This window comes from Lycium ferocissimum, chromosome 4 (genome assembly GCF_029784015.1).
Source record: "Lycium ferocissimum isolate CSIRO_LF1 chromosome 4, AGI_CSIRO_Lferr_CH_V1, whole genome shotgun sequence".
Taxonomy (NCBI): Eukaryota; Viridiplantae; Streptophyta; class Magnoliopsida; order Solanales; family Solanaceae; genus Lycium; species Lycium ferocissimum.
The window spans coordinates 41,966,230-41,988,158 of NC_081345.1; the positions used below are offsets into that span (position 1 = coordinate 41,966,230).

At 36.1% G+C, this 21,929-nt stretch overlaps 2 protein-coding genes across 4 annotated transcripts; one reads left to right on the plus strand and one right to left on the minus strand.

The window, feature by feature from the left end:
• The first annotated feature begins 8,196 nt into the window (after positions 1 to 8,196).
• On the plus strand, positions 8,197 to 16,290 carry LOC132053037 (nuclear transport factor 2). 3 transcript variants are annotated; one of them, XM_059444837.1, is made up of 10 exons: positions 8,197 to 8,481; positions 8,523 to 8,570; positions 8,652 to 8,786; positions 11,480 to 11,789; positions 12,208 to 12,542; positions 13,121 to 13,289; positions 13,447 to 13,568; positions 13,649 to 13,714; positions 14,390 to 14,471; positions 15,841 to 16,290. In XM_059444837.1, the coding sequence occupies exons 2-10, from the start codon at positions 8,532 to 8,534 to the stop codon at positions 15,951 to 15,953; spliced, it is 1,371 nt and encodes a 456-aa protein (XP_059300820.1). In that variant the 5' UTR covers positions 8,197 to 8,481; positions 8,523 to 8,531; the 3' UTR covers positions 15,954 to 16,290. The 3 variants fall into 3 exon arrangements, with proteins under 3 accessions (XP_059300820.1, XP_059300819.1, XP_059300821.1); XM_059444836.1 differs by having other exon boundaries at positions 8,198 to 8,570; XM_059444838.1 differs by having other exon boundaries at positions 8,200 to 8,570; positions 12,211 to 12,542.
• Positions 16,291 to 18,438: 2,148 nt separating this feature from the next.
• LOC132053039 (plasmodesmata-located protein 2-like) lies at positions 18,439 to 21,260 on the minus strand. Its single transcript, XM_059444839.1, has 3 exons — positions 20,270 to 21,260; positions 19,369 to 19,503; positions 18,439 to 18,828 (listed from the first exon to the last, which is right to left on the minus strand). The coding sequence occupies exons 1-2, from the start codon at positions 21,222 to 21,224 to the stop codon at positions 19,370 to 19,372; spliced, it is 1,089 nt and encodes a 362-aa protein (XP_059300822.1). The 5' UTR covers positions 21,225 to 21,260; the 3' UTR covers positions 18,439 to 18,828; position 19,369.
• Positions 21,261 to 21,929: the final 669 nt, after the last annotated feature.

Genomic DNA, 21,929 nt, shown 5'->3' on the forward strand with positions numbered 1-21,929 from the left:
TTAAGGTTTCTGCCCGCTCCGCAGATTCTAATTTCCTCTAAGCTACCCTAGCTTCTCCTTTACTTCTTATGTCTGAATTTTATAAGGTTTTCAGAAAACTTCCCGGGGGGTCACCCATCCTAAAATTTCTCTCATTTCAGCACGCTTAACTTTGGAACTCCGATAGAATACGACGCTTTAACGCCCGTATAATTGCGTCCACCTCACCGCGTGACCTTCATCACCTAATCCGGAGTAAATTAAGATCTTAACATATCCCAAAACGTCCTCATGACACATTTCACCCGCTGTCTTATCCATACCTTCCTACTCGTCACAATTCTTTTTTTTTCCTTCTTACTCTTGTCTTAATCGTGTCATCACTTCCTTTAACTATAATCCCGTCATATTCTCTCCTACTTATCGTCTCCGTCGATGCCTTAATACGTATTACTCTATCCAAACCTACCAGTCCTTTCTAGATCATCTTTTGGTATCACAGATCCATTCCAAATTTCTTGTTACCATATCCCCATCGGCTTCCTGTTTACTATTATCACTAATTCCGCAATTAACTTATTCTTCCAAAAGGGCGTACCTCGCACAATTCGCCAATTCCCATCGTTTCTGTTAACACGACTTTTTCAAAACATATTCCAAACTTACATCTCATTTCCGTATCATTTCTAGAAAAATTTCGGCAGGATTTCCTCTGTATTTCTCACTATCCCAAAACACTCGCACGCAGAAATACAACAAAGGCTCGCACGGGGCCATCATATACGTCATAGCATATCGTATCATATCATAGCCGCACAGGCTCTCAACATTCATAAAAGTCTCGAAAATAATGGACTTACCTCATACTCAACACGACTGCACGTGTTACCCTTTCTTATTTACTTTCCTTTCCAATATTTTTTTTTCAACCTTACATTTCAACCGTACATCAATACCTTACTCGACATATAACTTTCGTACCTCTGCTTACCTGCGTGCTTCGTAGCTTCCAATATCGTTAATCACCTTCTTCTGTCAATGCCACTCTTCTGCTGCAATCACAAGTTAGTGTAAGAAATCTCATTTCCTATGACTTGGCTCTATGTCACGATCTAGGAGGTGAAAGAGGAGTAACCATCCTAGATGCCCCGTAGCCTCCTGTTTATAAATGTGGCCGGCTTCACACCATAAACAGGACTCTACGGACACGACTTTGCGTACAACCCCAGACGAATCGCTCGATACCAATTTGTCACACACTTAATCCGATAGGGTGTAATGGGCACCCGACCCTTATTTAGGGCCGAGCGAACCCGCCGACTCTCGTAGTACTCATAATCATCTTTGTCCTCAAATTATGACACAAATACGAAATGAAAGTTTTTCGAAGAACAATATGCTTTTTACCTTCCTCAAATCAAATAAAATCTGCAACATATGAAACTTATAATACAATGCATAATAATACGTCGGCTTACATAGCCGCTTACATAACCGACATCTTATACCCACGACACTGTCTGCAAAGTCTCTAACAGAATTCCAGATACCATAACATGAAGCCCGACTCGCGGGCAAAGACCGAGAAAATGGAGCTTTCCAATCCCGCTGAACATCTTCTACTAATATCTTCGGCTATGCGGGTGTACACGCGCGGCATGAAACGCGACCCCCCGAAGAAAGGGGGTCAGTACGGAATATGTCCTGAGTATGTAAAGCAGAAAATACGATAAGCGGGATCATACTGAGGTAAAGAGTACAGAGAATCATAAAACTTGCTTTTAAAACATATATCATGCATATCAATGTCATAAAATCATCGTAAAAAAAACATATAGCGTGTCCCGCCCCTTAGTGAGGGACTCGGTGTAACATCATCATATACATATACGTATAACGTGCCCCCCCTCCGACGAGGGACGCGGTAAGTAAAATCATGTCATCATCATGCATGCATATACATATATATATATATATATATATATATATATATATACCGTGCCGCCCTACAGTGAGGGACTCGGTGAATAGCGTGTCCCGGCCCCGCTAGCAAGGGACTAGGTAGTAGCGTGTCCCGGCCCTTTAATAAGGGACTCGGTGGTAGCGTGTCCCGGCCCTTTAATAAGGGACTCGGTGGTAGCGTGTCCCGGCCTTTTAATAAGGGACTCGGTGGTAGCGTGTCCCGGCCCTTTAATGAGGGACTCGGTGGTAGCGTGTCCCGGCCATTCAATAAGGGACTCGGTAAATCATACAGTAGACTTGTGCACGAATGCGTGTTTTGGCCCGGGTCTCAGTGAAAGACATCTTGAGCTTGGCACGAGCAGAGTAGTGAGAAACCATATGCACATAAATCATCATCATGGACTCAATGAAGTGAGTAGCCGACGCTCGAAAATCAAAACGGAAATCACGTTAAGTTCTTTTAGAAACAAGTCGTTAGGACTATACAAAAGCAAACCTCGGGGACCACGGATGTACATCAACCAATCCGGGCCCGCCCATGAAATCAAAGTCATTATACGTTACAAAACTTTCTACGAACGTTTCAAAGCAATCCGGTTCTTTTTACGAAAGTTACGGACGTTTTTAGACATGGAACCTTCTGGGAACAAAATTCTTTATGCAATATTTGAAATTCAAGCACACATGAGACTTAAGAACCATATGAAGAATGTTACATCATGGAGCAAATAAAATTTATATACATACTCGAAACGTAAGAGTGGAGTTACCCCAAAGCATAGATCATATCATACCTTAGTTACGTCTAGGACATGCCAAAGAAAGAAAGAGTAAGCCTTACATACCTTAGCCGCTTCCTACGTTAATCCAAACTTGAGTCTCGACTTCTCACGAGCTACAATAATGTCATTAGGTATCAACCATTAGCCATAACACTTAAGAATCCAATTTCACATTAATACTTTGTCTACAAAAATTTCACAAGATTTCCCATATAACTTCAACATCCCCGAGAATTCAACTCGGCCAAATCACAACAACCAACCAACAACCACACTAACAATATTCATAAGTGATTCAAAACGCATTCTGACATTAATAATTCCTTTCTACACCATTCGATAACATTTCATTCATATTCAAATAACTACATACGATCAATCCAACACCAATGCTCACATACTCAATTACTCATCCGCAACCATTCAAACATGATTTAAGAACATTCCAAGCAATCCATACAATATTCAAAACAACCTAAACAATAGGCCATTCCACCCGAAAGCTTCCAACTACCTTAGGAACATCAATAACACATTTTCTTCTTCCAAATTCATAAGCTATATCAACAATTTCATGCGTTAGCATTATCATTTTCATCAATACAAGAAATCATATTACAATCATACTAGCTTCCAAAACAGATTTCACACGATTTGCAACTTCCACTTGAACTATTAAATCCTCATTTCCATCATAGAATACATAACAACGACAACCAAAAACACTAAATAAAATTGATTCTTCACTCCTACATGACATTACACATGCACGGCCAAGCACACACAACACCATATTTTTATGAACTTCATTCATCTCCACATATCACAACATATACCAATCACCCACAACACATGAAAGAAGATGGAATCCTTACCTTTTCCCTTCAATTCCTCTTCTCGGCTAGAAGTGGTCATAGCAACAACGAGTGATTTTCTTGTTCCAACATCTACTCCACGTCGACGAGGATCTTCCAATTAGTAGGAAAACAAGGAGGAAATAATTTTTCTTGACCACCTTCCAAGACTCCCATTCGGCCAGCCATGGCCGAATGCTTTCTCCTCTTTTCTTTTTTTTTTTTTTTTTTTTTGAATTTTCTAGACTTGCCAACTAATGAATTGTGTCTTATGTTTCATCACTTATACACACACACACACACACACACACACACATATATATATATATATATATATATATATATATATATATATATATATATATATATATAGCACATGGCCGGTCATGTATATATTTTTCCCTCAAATTTTTCTCCAATTTTCTTCAATTCTCTAGACTTTTCTTTAAGTGGTCAAAGATGACTAATTATTTGACTTGGTCATCCTTTGTCTAGACATATGTCTTGCAATATAAGATGAACACATGGTCTCTTTAATGACTTGAATTAATTGGCCAACCATGGGTGGGGTCTACACCATACCCCACGGCCACATGGCCATTTGGCCACTTAATGAAATATTTTTTGCAACTCCTAGCCTCTCGTTTTCCTTATTCCAAATTTGCCCTTAATGCTCCATATCAACAAAAGATGAACATGCATCTTAAGCATTCTTAACAAAACCGAAAAAAATATAACCTTGTCCTTAACTTCCCGCCATTGACTCGGGATATCCAAATGTACAAAATGCGAGGTATAACATATTATGTGAGTTTATTTTGTAGGTCTTGTTCCCGAGCAAACAAGCTAAATCGGAGATTGAACAAATAAGAAAACCACCAAATTAAGGAGTAAGTAAAGAGTTACAATGATTAGCTAATGATTCCAATCATTATGATGCCAATGAGTGGATGAAGTAACAATTGATATTAAAGAACGTATGAAATGGCAATTGATATGAAGTTATATAGTTGGCAGCCAATCAAAATGGAGGCCACATTATTTTTGTCTATGTGGTATTGAGTGATCAAGAGCAGCAATTAAACAATGATAAGCAGCAAAATTAAAGGCACAGCTGCAGAAAAGTAACACAGCCGCGGCGCATGAGGCGGGGCAGCCTACGTCGCGACAATGTTTTTCACTGCCAGTGATTTTATTCCGAACTTTTAAAAGGGTATTTCGGTCCAGGCCTATTTTTGGAAGGTTTAAATACCTAAAACACACTTTTTTGAAGTGACTTTGGACCGAGGAGGCATTGGAGGAGCGTAGAAGAGGATTTGACGGCCAAATTCATTACTTTCCATCACGATTCGATTCAATACAGGAGTTTGGATCAATCGTCGGTTGTAATGTTTTCTCATTCTATGTTCTTTTATTCTATTATGGAGTAGTTTCTTATAGGGTTTTGACAGACATGATGTATTGATTGACGTTTTTAGATTCAATTCTTGTTTTATTGCTTGAATTCGTTAATGGGGTTTTGAATTGAATTGCAAAGTTATCTACAATTTTACCTAATCGAAAGAGGAATAGTTTGGTGAATATATTTGCATTATTTTGTTTGGTTTTGATTGGTGATTCTTCTAAGTAATCGAAAGAGCTTCTTGAATTATTGGTTGAACCAAGAGAGGAAAATAGTCGAGAGACGTTTCTCTTTAGACTAAACCCTTAATGTTTTCTTGCATATGTTCACAGGTTTTTCATCGGTCTTGAACTCATGGATAGTAGTTTTATTTGATTATTGAGATTTTTTTTATGCTTTAATCGGAAGAGAAAGTGTTTTATGAATTATCTTAATATAAATCTGATTTAGCTCATGATTGAATGATTTTATTGAGTAATCGGAAGAGACTCTTAAATAATTTATCTTGGGTTATAAGCTGACGATATTTATGAGAAGTCGTCTGAAGATCTATTTCTATCCATAATTTTTGAACATTCTCAGGGCTTGCATTAGTTTAATTTGTGAAATCTGTATAAATAATTGAAAGATGTTTATTAGATTCTAGAGTAAACTAATTACTTATTGAATTCGAGAGACTCAATAAAATTTAGAGGAGAATGATAAAACGAATCGAAACTGATTGCTAAAATCTTGCATCTGTCTTGTCTACTACCCTTACTTTTCATATTAATAGTAACATTTTCTTTCGTTGTCAATTGTCTTTAATTACGTTGTAGTCGATATTCGTGGTTTATAACCACAACAAAATCAAGTTTTTATTTCCTGAATAATACTGAGCAAGGTTCCGTTTGAGTAATTATTTGTATCAATCCCTGTAAAGACAATCTTAAACTACACTATCTTTGACTAGCAGCGCTTAATTTATATTGTGTTTTGCGCTCATCACATTACATAATACATGTGGCAAAACAAATCTTTACTTGAACTATGCCACATAATCTTCATGTTTAACATAAAAAGTTTCATATAGGACTAGTAGGTGTTCTTCCCCTGCAATGTAAAGACCGTTGGATGCCTTATAGCTATAGCCAGCAGAGGACCCAATAGACAAGGTCTGACCACCTGGAATTGTGGAATATGACCTCAAAGGTTCAACTGGTACCAATGTCAAGTCATGTGTTATTTTTGAGTGCAAGCTAAACCAAAAAGGATTTGATCCTTCAACTTACTTTAGTCATAGAGTAAGAGTACGCAAATGTGAAAAACATGTCAGTAAGTCCTAGTATAGAGCAGGCCTCTTGATTGGCAGGAAATACCAGGAAGTACATAGGACGTGGCTCGCCAACATGTCGAGTAGCAAATTGTGAGCAGCCCCGTCCCAAGCTATTGAAAGAACTTGAGTATTTAATGGTAAGATTTTGTTCACTGTGAACAGACTCAAAACTCCATATGTATTTTCTAAGGGCATCTGCAGTAACGAAGGTCTTGTTATGGCTAAAAATTATGACCCATTCACCTTGAGCTCCACCAGCAAGATAAGCACCGTTCACTGCATCGCAAATAAAAGAACAACATATTTCACATGCATGTTCCCCTATATCAAACCAATTGCAAGTGGGAAAGGCATTTTTTAGGGTAAATTACAGCCAAATTTCATTCAGCCAACCTGCTAAGTTCAAATCTTAGTATCTTAAGGGAGGGGGAAAACAAAAACGCATCTTATACAATGTGTGGTGTTTATAAAACATACATAATTAGCTTAAAGAATGGTATCCATGATGTCGTAAGTATCTTCAAAATTACATGAAAGCCGCGCTTGGCTAGTTACAAGCATTGACGTATCTTATACAAACTATTTGTGGTGGGCTTTTTTTTTTTTTTTTTTTTTCCATCTAGTGTCCGGTATCCGCATTAGAGCCCGACTATATCGGGATTCGCGCCACGTAGGGCCCCATTTGGTGGGAAGCGCTCCCTACCAAAGATTTTTTTTATACACAAGGCCCGAACCCGAGACCTCTGGTTAAAGGAAAAGTAGCCCCATCCACTGCACCACATCCTTTGGTGGTAACTATTTGTGGTGTTCATTAACATATAATTGCGCCATCTATTTTCTTACCTTATACCTTCTGTTTTTTCATCTCTTACTTCTCATTTTCAAGGGATCGCGTCGAGAGCTTGTATTTACAGTTCTTTGTAAAAATTTAAATTTTCTGTATGTTATTCATCTTCCAACAAAAAATACACCATGATCTGAGGAACTCTATAAAGAGTGATTCGCGTCCTCCTATCATATTTGAAAGATAGATCGCTTTCTATCCTGATTGAGATGAAGTAAATGAAAAAGCTAAGCTTGTTTACTTGGTCATACAAATATGAAATCCAAGGTATCCAAGAGATACAAGAGAATTCCTGCTTCTATCATCCCAAATTATCTCCTTCTTCTTTTTAATGATTCAAGTTAGTCAAGCTTCATCTATCCATGGTCATAAGTCCTTTAACCCCATCAGGAAGATCAGTAATTTTATTTATAATATAATTATTATAAAAGTTAGAAAACTCAAAGTAAAAAGATAATAGAAGATAAATATTAATTTTACAAACATTCGACCATCAAAAGATTAACATGGATTTTCTTCATCATATATGAAAATTATAATGAGGCTGAGGGCTTTTGCAGAGTAGGATTCTTTCGTTTTTATTAAACTAGTTAAACACGACTCAACTTCATCAGTTTACTTTTTATTTAATTTTTATTTTATAATTCATATACGCTACTTCTATTTCATAATATTGGTCTATTTTAAAAAAAAAGATATATTCATCGATGTAAGATCCACGCGCAAAACACATACTAAAGAAACAAGTAATAATATAGTAGTATCATCAGAGATTATAAGTGGTAAGTGCTCTATCATCTTTAATCAAAGGAGTTCGAGTCTCTCTAGGTACGGAGTCACCTAATTAAGGAGCACTTTATTCTTTAATGTGAACTTTTCAACGTGAATCCGAATTTAATTAAATTCCAATATGAATACTGGACACCAGATCGAAAACAAAAATGAATAAATAATACGCAGTAGTACTATAGATAGATGATGATAATGTAAAAAACGTTTAAATTGTCCTAAACAGAAAATGCAATGACAGAAATGCCACTGGTAACATCTTCACACGCCCACTCCGACAAATTCCTAACTCTCCATAGATCTATCTCCATTATTCACTATCCGATTCATACAATCTCTTAAACCTCCCAAATCTCTTCTTTCCTTTTTTTTTTCTTTTTTTTTTTTCCCCAAATTATTATTTGTACTCTCTTTTTGTAATAACTTCTCCTATTTAATAAAGGAGATTCGGTGCTCCTTTGTATTGTAATATTATACTATATAATAACTCCATACGTTACCTTTTTTTAAAAGAATTGGAACAGTAATTGGCCTTTTTGTAAACCCTAAAGTTCTTTTGATCTAGGTTTTCTTTTGGCGATTATAGTTCCGTGTGTACTCAATAATGGCGAGCTCATACTCTGCTCCAATCGGTGCCACTCAGGTTTTTCATTTGACTATATGCAGCTTAATTTTTGAGTACTTTTTTGATTGATCTTAAATGGTTTTGTGTGTGTGTTTGCAGGTGGGTTCGTACTTTGTTCAACAATACTATCAGGTTCTTCAACAACAACCTGATTATGTTCATCAGTTTTATACTGATGCCAGCTCTATTGTTCGAGTTGATGGTGATTCCAACGAATCCGCTTCCGCTCTTGTGGTCAGATTTAACTCTTCTTTTGTCCTTTTTTTGTTTTGTTTACTTGAAGTTTTAGAATTTGGATTATGTTTCAAGATGTGATCTAATGCTGTTATATGTGACGAGTAAAAAGGCATATAAAAGTAAATATCTATAGGCTACGTGTTCGTTGAATAATTTGGACTATAAAGATGTAGTATCTTTTAGGGGAAACACTTTGTCCTTTTTTTTTTTTTTTTTTTTACTAGAAATTTTAGAGTTTGGATTATGTTTCCAGATGTGGTCTAATGTGGTTATCTATGACAGTTAAAAAGAAACACAAAAGTAAGTATCTATAGGCTACGTGTTCATCGTATAATTGGACTATAAAGATACTATCTTTTAGGCAAAAAAAACTTTGTCCGTTTATGTCAGAATTATATACCTTGTATGAATAGATGTCGATCGATGCCTCTTTTCATTTAAAAGTTCAATTAACTATGCCTTAATCCCTTTTCTTTTATCTGTTTTTTGTTTACTAGAAATTTAGATTTTGGATTATGTTTCCAGATGTGATCGAATGTTATTATACATGACAAATAAAAAGAAGCCGCAAAAGTAAATACTTGCAGTCTACATGTTCGTTGAATAATGGGACTATAAGATACTATCTTTTTAGGCGAAACACTTTGTCCGTTTATGTCAGAATTACAGACCATCTATGAATAGATGTCGATCGATGTCTCTTTGTTGACTAGAAATTTTAGATTTTGGATTATGTGTCCAGATGTGATTTAATGTTGTTATCTATGACGAATAAAAAGACACACAAAAGTAAATACTTATAGGCTACGTGTTCGTTGAGTAATTGGACTATAAAGATACTATCTTTTAGGCAAACCTCATTGTCCGTTTATGTCAAAATTACAGATAATTTATGAATAAATGTCGAATGTTGCCTCTTTTCATTTAAAAGATCAATTATCTATGCCTTAATCCTTTTTTTTTTTTATTATTATTAGAAGTCTTAGATTTTGAATTATGTTGTTATCTATGACAAATAAAAAAACACACAAAAGTAAATACCTATAAGCTATGTGTTCGTTGAAAAATTGGACTATAAAGATACTATCTTTTAGGCAAACCACTTTGTCCGTTTATGTCAGAATTATAGACCATCTATGAATAGATGTCTATTGATGCCTCTTTTCATTTAAAAGTTCAATTAACTATGCCTTAGTCCCAAACCAGTTAGTGTCGGGCTGTCGGCTATATGTATCCTCTATATCAGCCAAACCTTAAAGGAAAGGCTGATGAAGGAAGGTAAGTGCTGCCGCGAAGGAGAGCCCGCTCTCAGACATTGATAATCTTTTACCTCGAAAGCGAAGGGGAAGGAGAAGAACGGAAAGCCCTCACTTGATTGATTGGACATTTTGATTCCTTTTCTCTCATCCTCCACCGGTTCTGTTTCAGGAAAGAGTCAATGCACAGATCTTATTTTGAATCGTTGTTTGAGGTCATATCATTCTATGAGCACGACTAGTAAATTATTTTTCTTTTTAGGGAAAACTAAGAGCTTAGGAAATTAGTGACTCTCTAAAACTCAGAGCAATTACGGACCTAATAGACGTAACCTTGTTTCCAGCTATCTCTGCATTTGATTGACTTCTCATTTGTCATTCAATAGATTTTACACTCCATATAATTCAATAGATAGCTCTAACTGTATACAACACAAATCGAAGAAAGAAATGCATTGTGTAGATTGCCAAAGATGGACCTCATCCTTAATCCCACATTGATATCTAGATCTTGCTTGGCTGAAGGCCCTTGTGTTTATTGCGGTGCCTTTTCACCAGTTTCCTACCAATGATATGTCCTGTAGAACTATGTTGCTCGGACCCTTCACTTTTGCTGCCGCACCCGTGTCCGACACCGACACCGGATTCGTGTCGGATCTGGTCAAACGACATTGGATACTTTGACCAAATCCATGGACCAATTTGAGAAAAAATTTGAGGCCAAATTGAAAGAAACGGAGAGCTCTTGAAGAGCGGACACTTATTGTATCTAGAAGAGTTTCAAGTTAATTAAAAATTAATATTTAATTATAAATGAAACATAACTATAAAAAATTATTTTTGTTTTTTATTTCTAGGCATAGATTTAGTTATTTTTCTTATAATTTTGAATTATTTTAGCCGAATCCCCGCACCCGTATCCGCACCTGGATCCGTACCCCCGAATCTTAAAATTTAGATTATGTCGAATCCGACCTCTAGATCCGTACCCGTATCCGACACTTGACACCGAGTCCGAGCAACATAGCTGTAGAATGTAGGTTCCCCCATCTACCTTGAGAGAAACAGAGAAGAGAAGCAAATGAGAGTATCTTAAGTTTCAGCATCAATTAAATAAAGTAGTTAAACATTTAGATTGAATCTGACACAATAAGCACTCTTTTCCACTAAGTGGAATGGGTTGTACCAAACAACTATGTGTATTTCCTATTAGATTCTCACTTACTAAATTGTGAAGAAAGTAATGAGGACTCTGATTCTCTGATATAAAGGGGAGTTGCTGTCCCTATTTAATTTTATTGCTGAAAGGACCTTATGGTTGCTTCTGACTATACTCTGTTCAGTTTCTAGCTAACCTTAATTTCTTGCTTGAGATAGTACAACTAGTGTTTTTTCGGTTATGAGTCTTATCTTGTGCATGTCTTCACTGTACAGCCAATTCATACTCTGATCATGTCATTGAGTTTCTCTGGGATTAAGGTCAAGACGATAAATTCTCTTGAATCTTGGAATGGCAGTGTTCTTGTTGTGGTATCTGGTTCTGTCAAGCTGAAGGATTCCAGTGTGTGGAGGAACTTTGTGCAAACATTTTTGCTTGCACCTCAGGAGAAGGGTTACTTTGTTCTGAATGATGTCTTTCATTTTGTTAATGAGGAGGGCAGTGTACTACCTCAAGCACCAGTTGTTTCACAACACAATCTTGATGCTCAACCAACTTCCTCTAATCCTCTTGCAGAGCCACCAGGTATTGTTATATCTGGCTTGTGTAAGATGTGAAACATGCCAAGATTTTTCAGTAACAATCTTAGTTTCCTATCTGTTGTATTATTAATTGAACATGTCGAGGTATCTCCTTGCTCTCATTGTGGTTCTCTTTGGCTCTTTGCTGTGTATTAGAGGGCTAAAGTTCCTCTACACTGTACCAAGATATATTTGGAACCAGCATTACCTTTTTTATTTGTCACTGAAAACTGTGGTGCTCCTTTTCTTCCTTTTCTGTATGAAGTGTGTGGTAGGGGAGAACTGCATGTACTTTATGCTGGTTTAGTTGCATGTCCTTTGTGCATAACTTTCTCTCGCAGATATTTTGCAAGCATTCTCAAAAGCATATCTGATACATGACAATTTAAGCATATGACTTAATCTCATTATAACTACTTTAGCAGCCCATGACTATGCCTTAGAGGCGGAGGCGACTGAATATATTGATTCAGTTCATATACAAGGAAATGAGGCTGTTGAAGAATACGGTTATGAAGAGCATGATCATGAGAACCTATCTGAGGCTGAAGCTGAGCCTGAGCATGATGTTGAGGCAGAGGCTGAGGCTGAGGCTGATGTTCCAGAAGAGACTCAGTGGAGGGGAGAAACTGCTCAAGTAAGGTCATTCGAGGAGGAGACTTCTTTCCCAAATAATGTGGTCGAAGCCATGCCAGAGCCTGAGCCTGTTGCAGAAGAACCTGTTGGAGAGCCTTCAAAGATTAGTTATGCCTCTATTGTAAGTACATTCATATTCTGTGCACCTTATGACTTGATCAGCACTCATCCCTTTATGCACAAGTAATAGATCCCATTATGATCATTTAACCCTGCCACATAATTGTATCAATATTAGATTTTAGGAGCTTTAAAACATTATGTTGAACAACAACTTGTCTATTCTATGGCCTCTGGATCAGTTTGAAGTATTGGTGGGTCTGTTGGGCACACATCTTTAGATGAGAATTTCTTGCGTGGACAGAGGATGAATACTCTGCGTACACCCCACCCTACCCAGGCCCACTTGTGGCATTATATTGTTGTTGATATGTATCGATATTCGATAAGCATACCCCCCACCCTCCCAGAGGAAAAGAGAGAATTTTGAAAGTGTAAAAGGAACTGACTCCATACCTCTCCTTCCACAGAAAACAAAGAAAATAGAAACTTGACACACTTGAAAAAAGAAAAAAAAGTTTTCATAAACAAAACTAGTAAGATCATATGTTGTCACATCGTCTTATGTTCTTTGGGAACAGCTACAACATTGATTCAGTTTGGTTTATGATTTGGAATATAACTCGTTGTAATTGATAGTTAAGAGCAAAAGGAAAACCAGCACCGCCAGTTCGTATCCAGCCATATTATACCAAGAGTGCAGCTCCCGTTTCAGAGTGGCAACCTCCTGTTGAGCAGTCAAACTATATGCCCCCAGCTGCGCCAGACACCAGCCTTGACCGGGCAGATGAAGGATTATCTCAAGAAGGTAATATGAACACACTGCTTCTTAGGGTATCATTATTCTGAATAATTACATAGCATCTGAGTTCCAGCAAGTGATAGAATATGCTTTAGCATTCTTAGCATTCAATTTATGTATTGCTGATGTTAGCTCGATTTTGACTTTCTTCTGCCTCTCCCAGGGGAATCAAAGTCTGTCTATGTGAGGAATTTACCATCTACTGTATCTTCTCTCGATATTTTGCAAGAGTTTAAGAACTTCGGGAAGATCAAGCAAGATGGAGTTTTCTTAAGAAACCGCCAGGTTAGTATATCTGGCGATCTCCTTATGTTGTGACTTGTTGTCTAATGCGTGCTAATGTTTGGATTTCAATGGATTAACAGGATGTTGGCATTTGCTATGCCTTTGTTGAGTTTGAGGAAGTCCAAGGTGTCCAAAATGCAATCCAGGTTTGAATCTCACTAAGTGTGAGACTGTCATTTGGTTTGTTTTTCTTTATAAGTAATTTGGTCCTTTACATTGCTTGATATGACTTATTTAGTTTTACCTTATCCTTGATGTGACTCTTCATAATTGTTCGCTTTATCTTTTATGCTGGTTTTTTATGTAAGCATAAAATTATACATAGCATTTATACGGTTCATGTTTGAAATGTTTTAGGCTATCTGGAAATTTCTACAATGTTCTTGTTTTTCATGGTTATGGTTCTTGCTGTGAGCCATTAGTAGATGTGGCTAATCATGTGATAGAGATTCACTTGAGATATATTGAAGCTAAAGTTTGGTTGTCCCAACTATAACATCTCATTGTGTTTGACATACTTACTATCTGAAGAATCAAAGACATTCTTCTTTGCCTCGAACTGCCTTTTGTTATTTTTGAATCGATATATATGTATTAAAAATTGCTGTCTGCAATTATTAAACTGATGGGTGTCTAAATTTAGACCCTAAATTGATCATTTTCATGCTTTTACTTGGATCACATTATTCTTTTTGAGGTGGGGTGGGGTAAAAGTTTATGAATACTGCCATAAGTTTATATTGAGGGATTGTCTTTATATGTCATGTGAACCCTCTTTATGTCTAGTAGATCATACCATTTTTTGTTTTCTACTTGCTTAGGCATCACCAATACAGTTGGCTGGAAGGCAAGTCTACATTGAGGAGAGGAGACCAGCCAGCAGTAGCATGTCTCGTGGAGGAAGTATGTGCCTCGAAACTGACTTCAATTCTAAAATGTCTTGATCTTATTCTTATGTTGGTTTATCTTGTGTGCTTTGCAAGTCTTTTTGATCAAATCAAGATTATTGTCCTTGGATATTTTGACTTACTTCTTTGCCTTGACTTTAACCTTCATTTGTTAGTCCACTTTTTCTGAAGTGATCCTGGTTAGGAAACATTCCTCTTATTGTTACTTTTAGATTGGGAGGCCGCCAATTTTTGAATTCTAAAAATGATTGTCCAGTTCTTATCAATTATCGAGTGGGAAGCATATAAAGTATAGAATTTCTCATTTGCTTGGCATAAGTGTGTCTATGCCAAGAAGCACCCAGGAGTGTGGTTAAGTGGGTACAAATCTTGGAGAGCAGGATTCAAGTCCCAGCATAGACAAAAACACAAGGTGAGTTATTCTTATCTGCTTAAGCCTCGGTGGGGCCGAGTTACCCGGTACATGTGCTGATGGGAGGTGACAGGTAACCGGTTCGGACGCTACTGTAATAAAGATAGTATCTGTGCTTAAGAGGGAAATGAGGGTTTAATTGCAAATAAGGGCATATGAGATGAATGTTCGAGAACTGGTACAAGACTCAGAAATCTAACATTGAAGGATGGACATAATGAAGTAGAAATGGTGATGGAATAATGTGGATAATCTCTCAAGAAAAAAGCTCTTTCAGTGAAGAGTCAAATAGGATATACAGAGGCGGGTCCCCATTGAAGAGATCTTGTTAAGCCTCCAAATAACACAATTCTGTAGGCTTCTTCGAGGTGAAAAGCACTGTCTTATACTCTTTGGAACTCAGTTGAATGCAGTGGTGGGAGAATAGCCGCGCACTCGTTGTTCCTTCCGGTGTTACAGATAATGGTTAGAAGGTTTAAGGTGTCAAACAAGAGGCGAGCCCGTTGAAGGGACAGATTAGGACAGAATTAAACAGAAAGGAATCCCAAATTGGCATGCCCCATTACTTTTGGATTTACTAGGAGTAGTGTCCTCGGCCAAAGTCCAATATGGGATATGGTGTATTTGGCTTGTACCAAACTCAGGCATCGCACACAGCTTGGCTCTTTTTGTGCCAATACCCCGGTGCTCGCTATAACTTTTTTTTTGTATGGTATATGATAGGGTGCAAATCTTTTTCTTTTTCATGATTGGTCCCTTTTGATAACTGAAAATTGGCCTTCTACATCTGTCATGGTCGGTTCATGAGAAATTTTATTGTAAGAGTGCAGATAGCCGATAAAGGAGGTACTAACATAATTCTACGGTTAAAATACTGTGTAGTGGCTGTTGCCATTTATTTTGCATATTTGACCCTTTTTCGCTAACAGTCTTCTCTAAATGCTTTGATCAGGATCAGGAAGGGGAAGAGGCAGAGGAGGTCGTTCTGGTGGGCGGACTTTTGGTAGCGGAAGCAATCCTGATGATAGAGTGAAGAGCAATGGCTTCCGCGGTACATCATATTAGAAGTATGAAATGCCAAACTTGCCAACTAAGTTATGATTCTGCGGATGAGGATCAATAAGGAACGTGGTACTGGTTTCTAGTTAGCTTTTATTTTTTTTGATGGTATTTGTCTTCTTATGCAAGGGATTTTATTGCTGCCGGTTCTTTCTTCCCCGAGTGTTTTGAGAGAGATTTTCCCCATCTTTCTCCTGTAGTTAAAGTTGTGTTATTGTTATGCTCTTTTAATCCTTTTTTGTCCTGCAATTCTAGAGGCAATACTTGTAACTTTGGAGTGATGCCAAGGGTGAGAAATATTTTGAGCATAGCTGAAAGTATGGCCTATGTTGTTAATAGTGTAGTCCTGTGCTTCTTCCTTTCTCTATGTTTTAGAATTGTCATGATGTCTTTATGGTTCTCATAATGGAACATCAGCAACCCAAATGCTTTGGGCGAGATACTTCTCTTGTCTTTCCTCTGCCACTTCTAATAGTAGCTCATCTCCTATTTCACTACGTTATTGCTCATTAAAGCACGGGTTGCATTATGATCAATGGTGTCGCTATCATCTTCTTCTTCCTCATTGTTGTCTTCATCCTCTTGATTTTTTCTGAATTGAAATGAGAAACATGGGATGTGTTACAGCAGGGAATCGAGCTATCAAAAGTCATTAGCTCTGTTTCTTCGAAGATACTCGAGAGAGTGGTCTAAAGGTCGATGAAATAAAAGAAAATCATTGAGAGACCAAGGTTTAAATCTCATATGAGACAAAAGGAACGCTAAGTGATTTTTATTGATAAATGCAAAATTGCAACATGATCTTGCTGGTTGAATCGCTTCGGTATATATTTTGATGTACGTACGTTTTCTATTTGACACTTTTGGTTGTATCTCTTCATCTCTTTCCTGGTCCTGCTTCCTTGCCAAGGTGTATTTCTTCTTATCTATTAACGTTCTTTCTTTCTCATTACGCCTACGTCCAAATGAACTAAACTTTTAAGTGTTTGTGGCCTTCAAAGTTTCCTTCAGAGAGAAGGGATATTATATCGTTTTCCATTTCAAGGAATAAAAACGTTTAAATATTGTTTTATAGCTTGACCATAAATAAGTAGCAAGTATTCAAATATTTTCAGATGTTGAAGTTCAGTATATTCAATTTTTTTTTTCTAACTTCAATAAGACATGGTCCAAACGCCTCTAAATATGACTTAGTGGTTAATACTTATAAAAAATTTTTTAGACTTTTTTGAGTGTTTAGTTTGGCCCTCATTTTTACAACTACATTTGTTACGATACATAAGCGAAAAAAATAAGTTGAAAAATTTTTTTAATTTATAAAATGTTTATAGCAAGTTTATAAAATCAAGCTTAGTGGTGCATTTTTATAATTTGTTACAATTATATTTTAATAATGTACAATCTAACATATAAAATTATATTTGCGTAGTTATATTTTAATTTACACCCCGCATAGCAACTTTTTCACAATATATAATATTATATAATAATATATAACTTTATACATTTGGAGTAGACAGTGTATAAAAATGTATAATAATGTATAAAAGGTGTTTATGTCCAAAAAAATTTAATTGTATATAACAATATACAACATTTTATCAATTGTAGTGAGGGTACAAATGCACAATTGGCTTTTGAAGTGAGGGGTACAAATTGAGCCATTTCGGGTAATTTTACAAACATGAGCTATTTCAGGTAATTATTTCTCCTAAATAGTCATAGAGGTGTTATAAATTCCACCAGTCCTGCTCTCTTACTTAATTGTGAAGGCAAAAAACTGCAAGAAAAATTATGGAACGAGTTCTTTTGTGGGAAAAGAAGAAAAAGGGCGAACAGAGTCGCATCAAGATGATGGATTAGCACCAGTAGAATGACCTTTTAAAGGGGGAAAATAAATCAAAATAGGACCCTCAGAGCCCCATGTATAAAGATGCAGACAAAATAAGAGAATCTCACACCGCACATCTTAACTTTGCCCTTAAAAATAAAAAGAGAGACAAAATTTACTTGTTTTTTTTTTTCTCCTCATATTTCCTTTTTGTGAAGTCATCAGTTTTGACACTTTGGTACAAAGCCAGGGATGGATGCATCTTAGTGGAAGCGGTGTCACGGAACACCACTCATCGGAAGATAATTAAAACACAAAAGATTAGATTAGCCAGGATGCTGATGTACCTTAATTTTGTAATTTTATAATCATTTATTAATTTCTATCATTTCTCAAAGGAATAGTTCTATCTAGGGATCAATCTGGCATATCTCATACGAGGTGAAAGACAAGTGTAATAATCTATTTTATCTCTAATGATGAATTATTTATATTAAAACTACTATTCATTCATTTAAGAAATTAAATAATTGTCGAGAAGAGGTGTAGTGATATGTTTGAATTGTGTTTTATTCAAATAAGATGTGGTTAAGCTGACTTGGCCTTTCTTCGCTTCTTTAAATAAAAACACCACTTATGAAAAATTATGCGTACACCACAGAAAACAATTGCACTATGTTGATCCATAACTTCTTTCATAATGTGGATGTACATTCATATGATTTCAGCAAAAAGAAAGAAGCATTACTACAATCAATGCCTAGTATTTAGTCTAACAGAGACAACAGCACTTTTAAACTCCAATTCACCACTATTACTTCTATTTGCACTTGATTAAAAAAGAAGACCTAAACTAGGTTAAGAAGGAAAATAATTAGAAGCTAGAGCCAAAATAAAGCACAAAAAGCAGATTTTCCTCTCTTTCGTGACCACACCTCCTTCTTTACAGTATATGTAAGCCCAATCATGCAACCTAACTTTACACTTTTGTCTTTTCTAAAGCTACCTCAAAATCTCTGCCCATTTTGTCACTCCTTTAGCCACTGTGACCTACATACATTGCATGATCAAGTGTTATCAATCAGAATAAGCACATTAGTTAAATATATCAAATAAATATGAAACAAATCTTTCTACTACTGCACGTTCAAGAATGTGGCATGGCAGTCAATGAAATAGATTGAAAGTCATGTGAAGGTCCCGGATTGTGACTTAGAATCAATGAAATAGCATGCAAGTCGTGTGAAGCACCAGGGCTGTGACTTAGTGGTCAATGAAATAACATGAAAGTCGTGTGAAGCCCTAGGGTTCAAGATACAGGACAAACAAATCACGTTAGGTGATTTCTCCCATTTGTCTAATCTTTAGTGCATAAAATTACTCGATACTTGTGCTAGTGAAAGTACCAAATTAACGGTGGCAAAGTCGAGGTGCGCACAACTAGAACCAATACCCCATTATCAATAGACAAATAAATAAATCTTTCTATTATCAAATCAATTTTCTCTTTTAAGATTTTCAATCTGAACATTGAACTATTCTTGGGAACTCAAAGAACACTTGAAAATAATCAAAAGCAAGAATACTAACCTTATCCTCCATACTTAGAATAACTCTTTTTCTTCAATGCTGATCTTATAAACATCAAACAAGCAACTCCTAACCCCACACCAACCAGTCCACCCAAAATTATAGCCACAAGCTTTTGAGTACTCTGTCTTGTTCCTACACAATCAAACACAGTAGATATTTCAAAGATTGGAAATTTGACTACCATTTTGAAAATGATCTCAGAAACCCATTAAATTTGGTAGTTACAAGTCATAATCAAAGTACAAAATACTTCAACTAATGCTGGAGTAAGGAGACAACAACAACATACCCAGTGAACATGTATGAGCCTTCCTTTTGCATTTTCACCTACGTTTTTCGGACTATCCAAAAAGCTCCAAAAATGCCGCCGAGTGCATGTCGGATCCTCCAAAAGTAAAACTATTGTATTCCTGGAGGATCCGACATGGGTGCGACAACATTTTTAAAGAGTCCGAGCAACATAGATTTTCACAGAGAGGCTATTTCTTACTATCAATAACTTAATGACTATTCCCTCCAATCCAAAATAATTAATGTTTTAGCTTCTAAAAGTTGGTCCGAAATAATTGATGTTTCACAAAAATCAGAATGTACACATTCCTAATCCCTATAATAATTATGTCAACTTAAAAAGAAAAGAAAATCACAACTAAAGATATTTTAGTCAAAACCTTTCTTAATTGTTACTAGTAACTCAATTCCTCAGTCCATGTACCTAAGCCTAAAACATCAATTATTTTGGACCGGAGACCGTACGACTTTAATCCCAAACTAGTTAAAATCAACTCTATGAACCTTCTATATCAAATTACCATTTAGACTTATTTCATTCCATTACTCAATAAATTTATCTTATAGAACGAACATACAATATTGATAATATTTTTAAAAAAATTACCTGATCCTGATGGAGATAGTGATTTAGTGGGCACACCATTAGGATAATAAGTGTAACTAATATAACACTGTTGCAAATAAATCTGTGCAGAAACTGAATTTCCACATTCACTTTTAGCTTTACCAACTCCATTTTTCACACAGTTCACACACTCACCATTACTTAAATCACCTTCACATTGACCCAACACATAAACTGACTCATATCCACCTGTATAAAACCCATTACTTGAAACCCCTTTAACTATTTGACCCAAAGCAGTATCAAGTTTATCACCAAACCCGGACTCACTAACCTGACCCGACCCGCAAATCTTGAAAAGCAACTCAGTAGGCCCAACTGACTGAAACCCAACAAGTTCATACCTTAAATAACACCCGGTTAGTTGAATTCTAGCTGCTATAACTTGGCCACATAGTTTTAAGGACATGTTTGGTATTTTTTTAACACAATTGTTACAGTTGGAATTAGAAAGATCACCACGACATTGAAAGAGACCTGAAATTACTGAATTTCCATTGCCTGTTGTGGTTTTGTAGAATTTATTAGTGGATGATTGAGAGATTAAGGTGTTAAATAGGGTGTTTAGTGTTTGTGAGTAAATACCAGATGGGTCTTGGAAATTTTGATTAGCACAGCCTTTGTAAACAAGGTTTGTGAGTTCATTGGATGATGATGAATCAAGAATGGGGAATAATGAAGGTAGAAATAATAGGAAAAAAAGGATGGAGAATGTTCTGGGAATTTTTTGAGATGGACCCATTTTTAGGATTTGAATAATATTGGAATAAGAATAAACATGGAGATGTTTTTTTGGAAGAATTGGATTTGGTTTTTGGTGGTTTCTAGAGGTATTTATTAGGCTAAGAACAAAGACCTTTTTGCAGTGAAAGGGAGATTTCACATTGGGACCTTTTTTTTTTGGGAGAGCTTTCCTTTTTAAGTACCTTGGCATGGATAAATAGTTGGCAAAATGTTTAATGCAAATGAATGTTATTGGCATGCCTAAATAGTTGGCAAATTACTTTGACAAGTAATTATTAAACTAAGGATAATTTTTATAATGGTAGTGTTAGGATTAGTTTCTTTGCATCTCGATTATTTCATTGAATACTTGTTATCAGTGTTTTGTTCGCTTCTCCTAGCAGCACGAAGCTTGTATTGCTCTTCCAAAATTCAGTGGTTTAGGTTGCTATCACTTGCTGTTGTTACGAGAATCACTTTTGCTTCTTCTTTTTTCCATGTTTCATGTTGAAGGATTTTTAAAAATATTTATATTACTAATGAATACGAAAAGAGAAGATATTCATCTTATTTAAAAAATGAGATTGCTGAATCACAAACAAAAATAAACAAATATATAATGCAACACAGTAGTCATATTATTTTTTTTAACTCCTCCGGAAGGAAGGATGGCAATTTGATCATTTACTCACGCGAGTCTGATACTGATAAATTTAGAAGATGTATTCAATAACTTTATTCACTAAGATTTAAATGGATATGATGAAATGACCTAGCATTTTTTGTGTCGATTTGAATTTAAACTCTGATCTCTCATAGTTTTTGTTCACTTCATTAATCATTAGTTCGCACTCTTTGAATGTTAATATCATTTTTCATGGGAGTGATTAAATAGACTTTTGGTACTATTATTTGT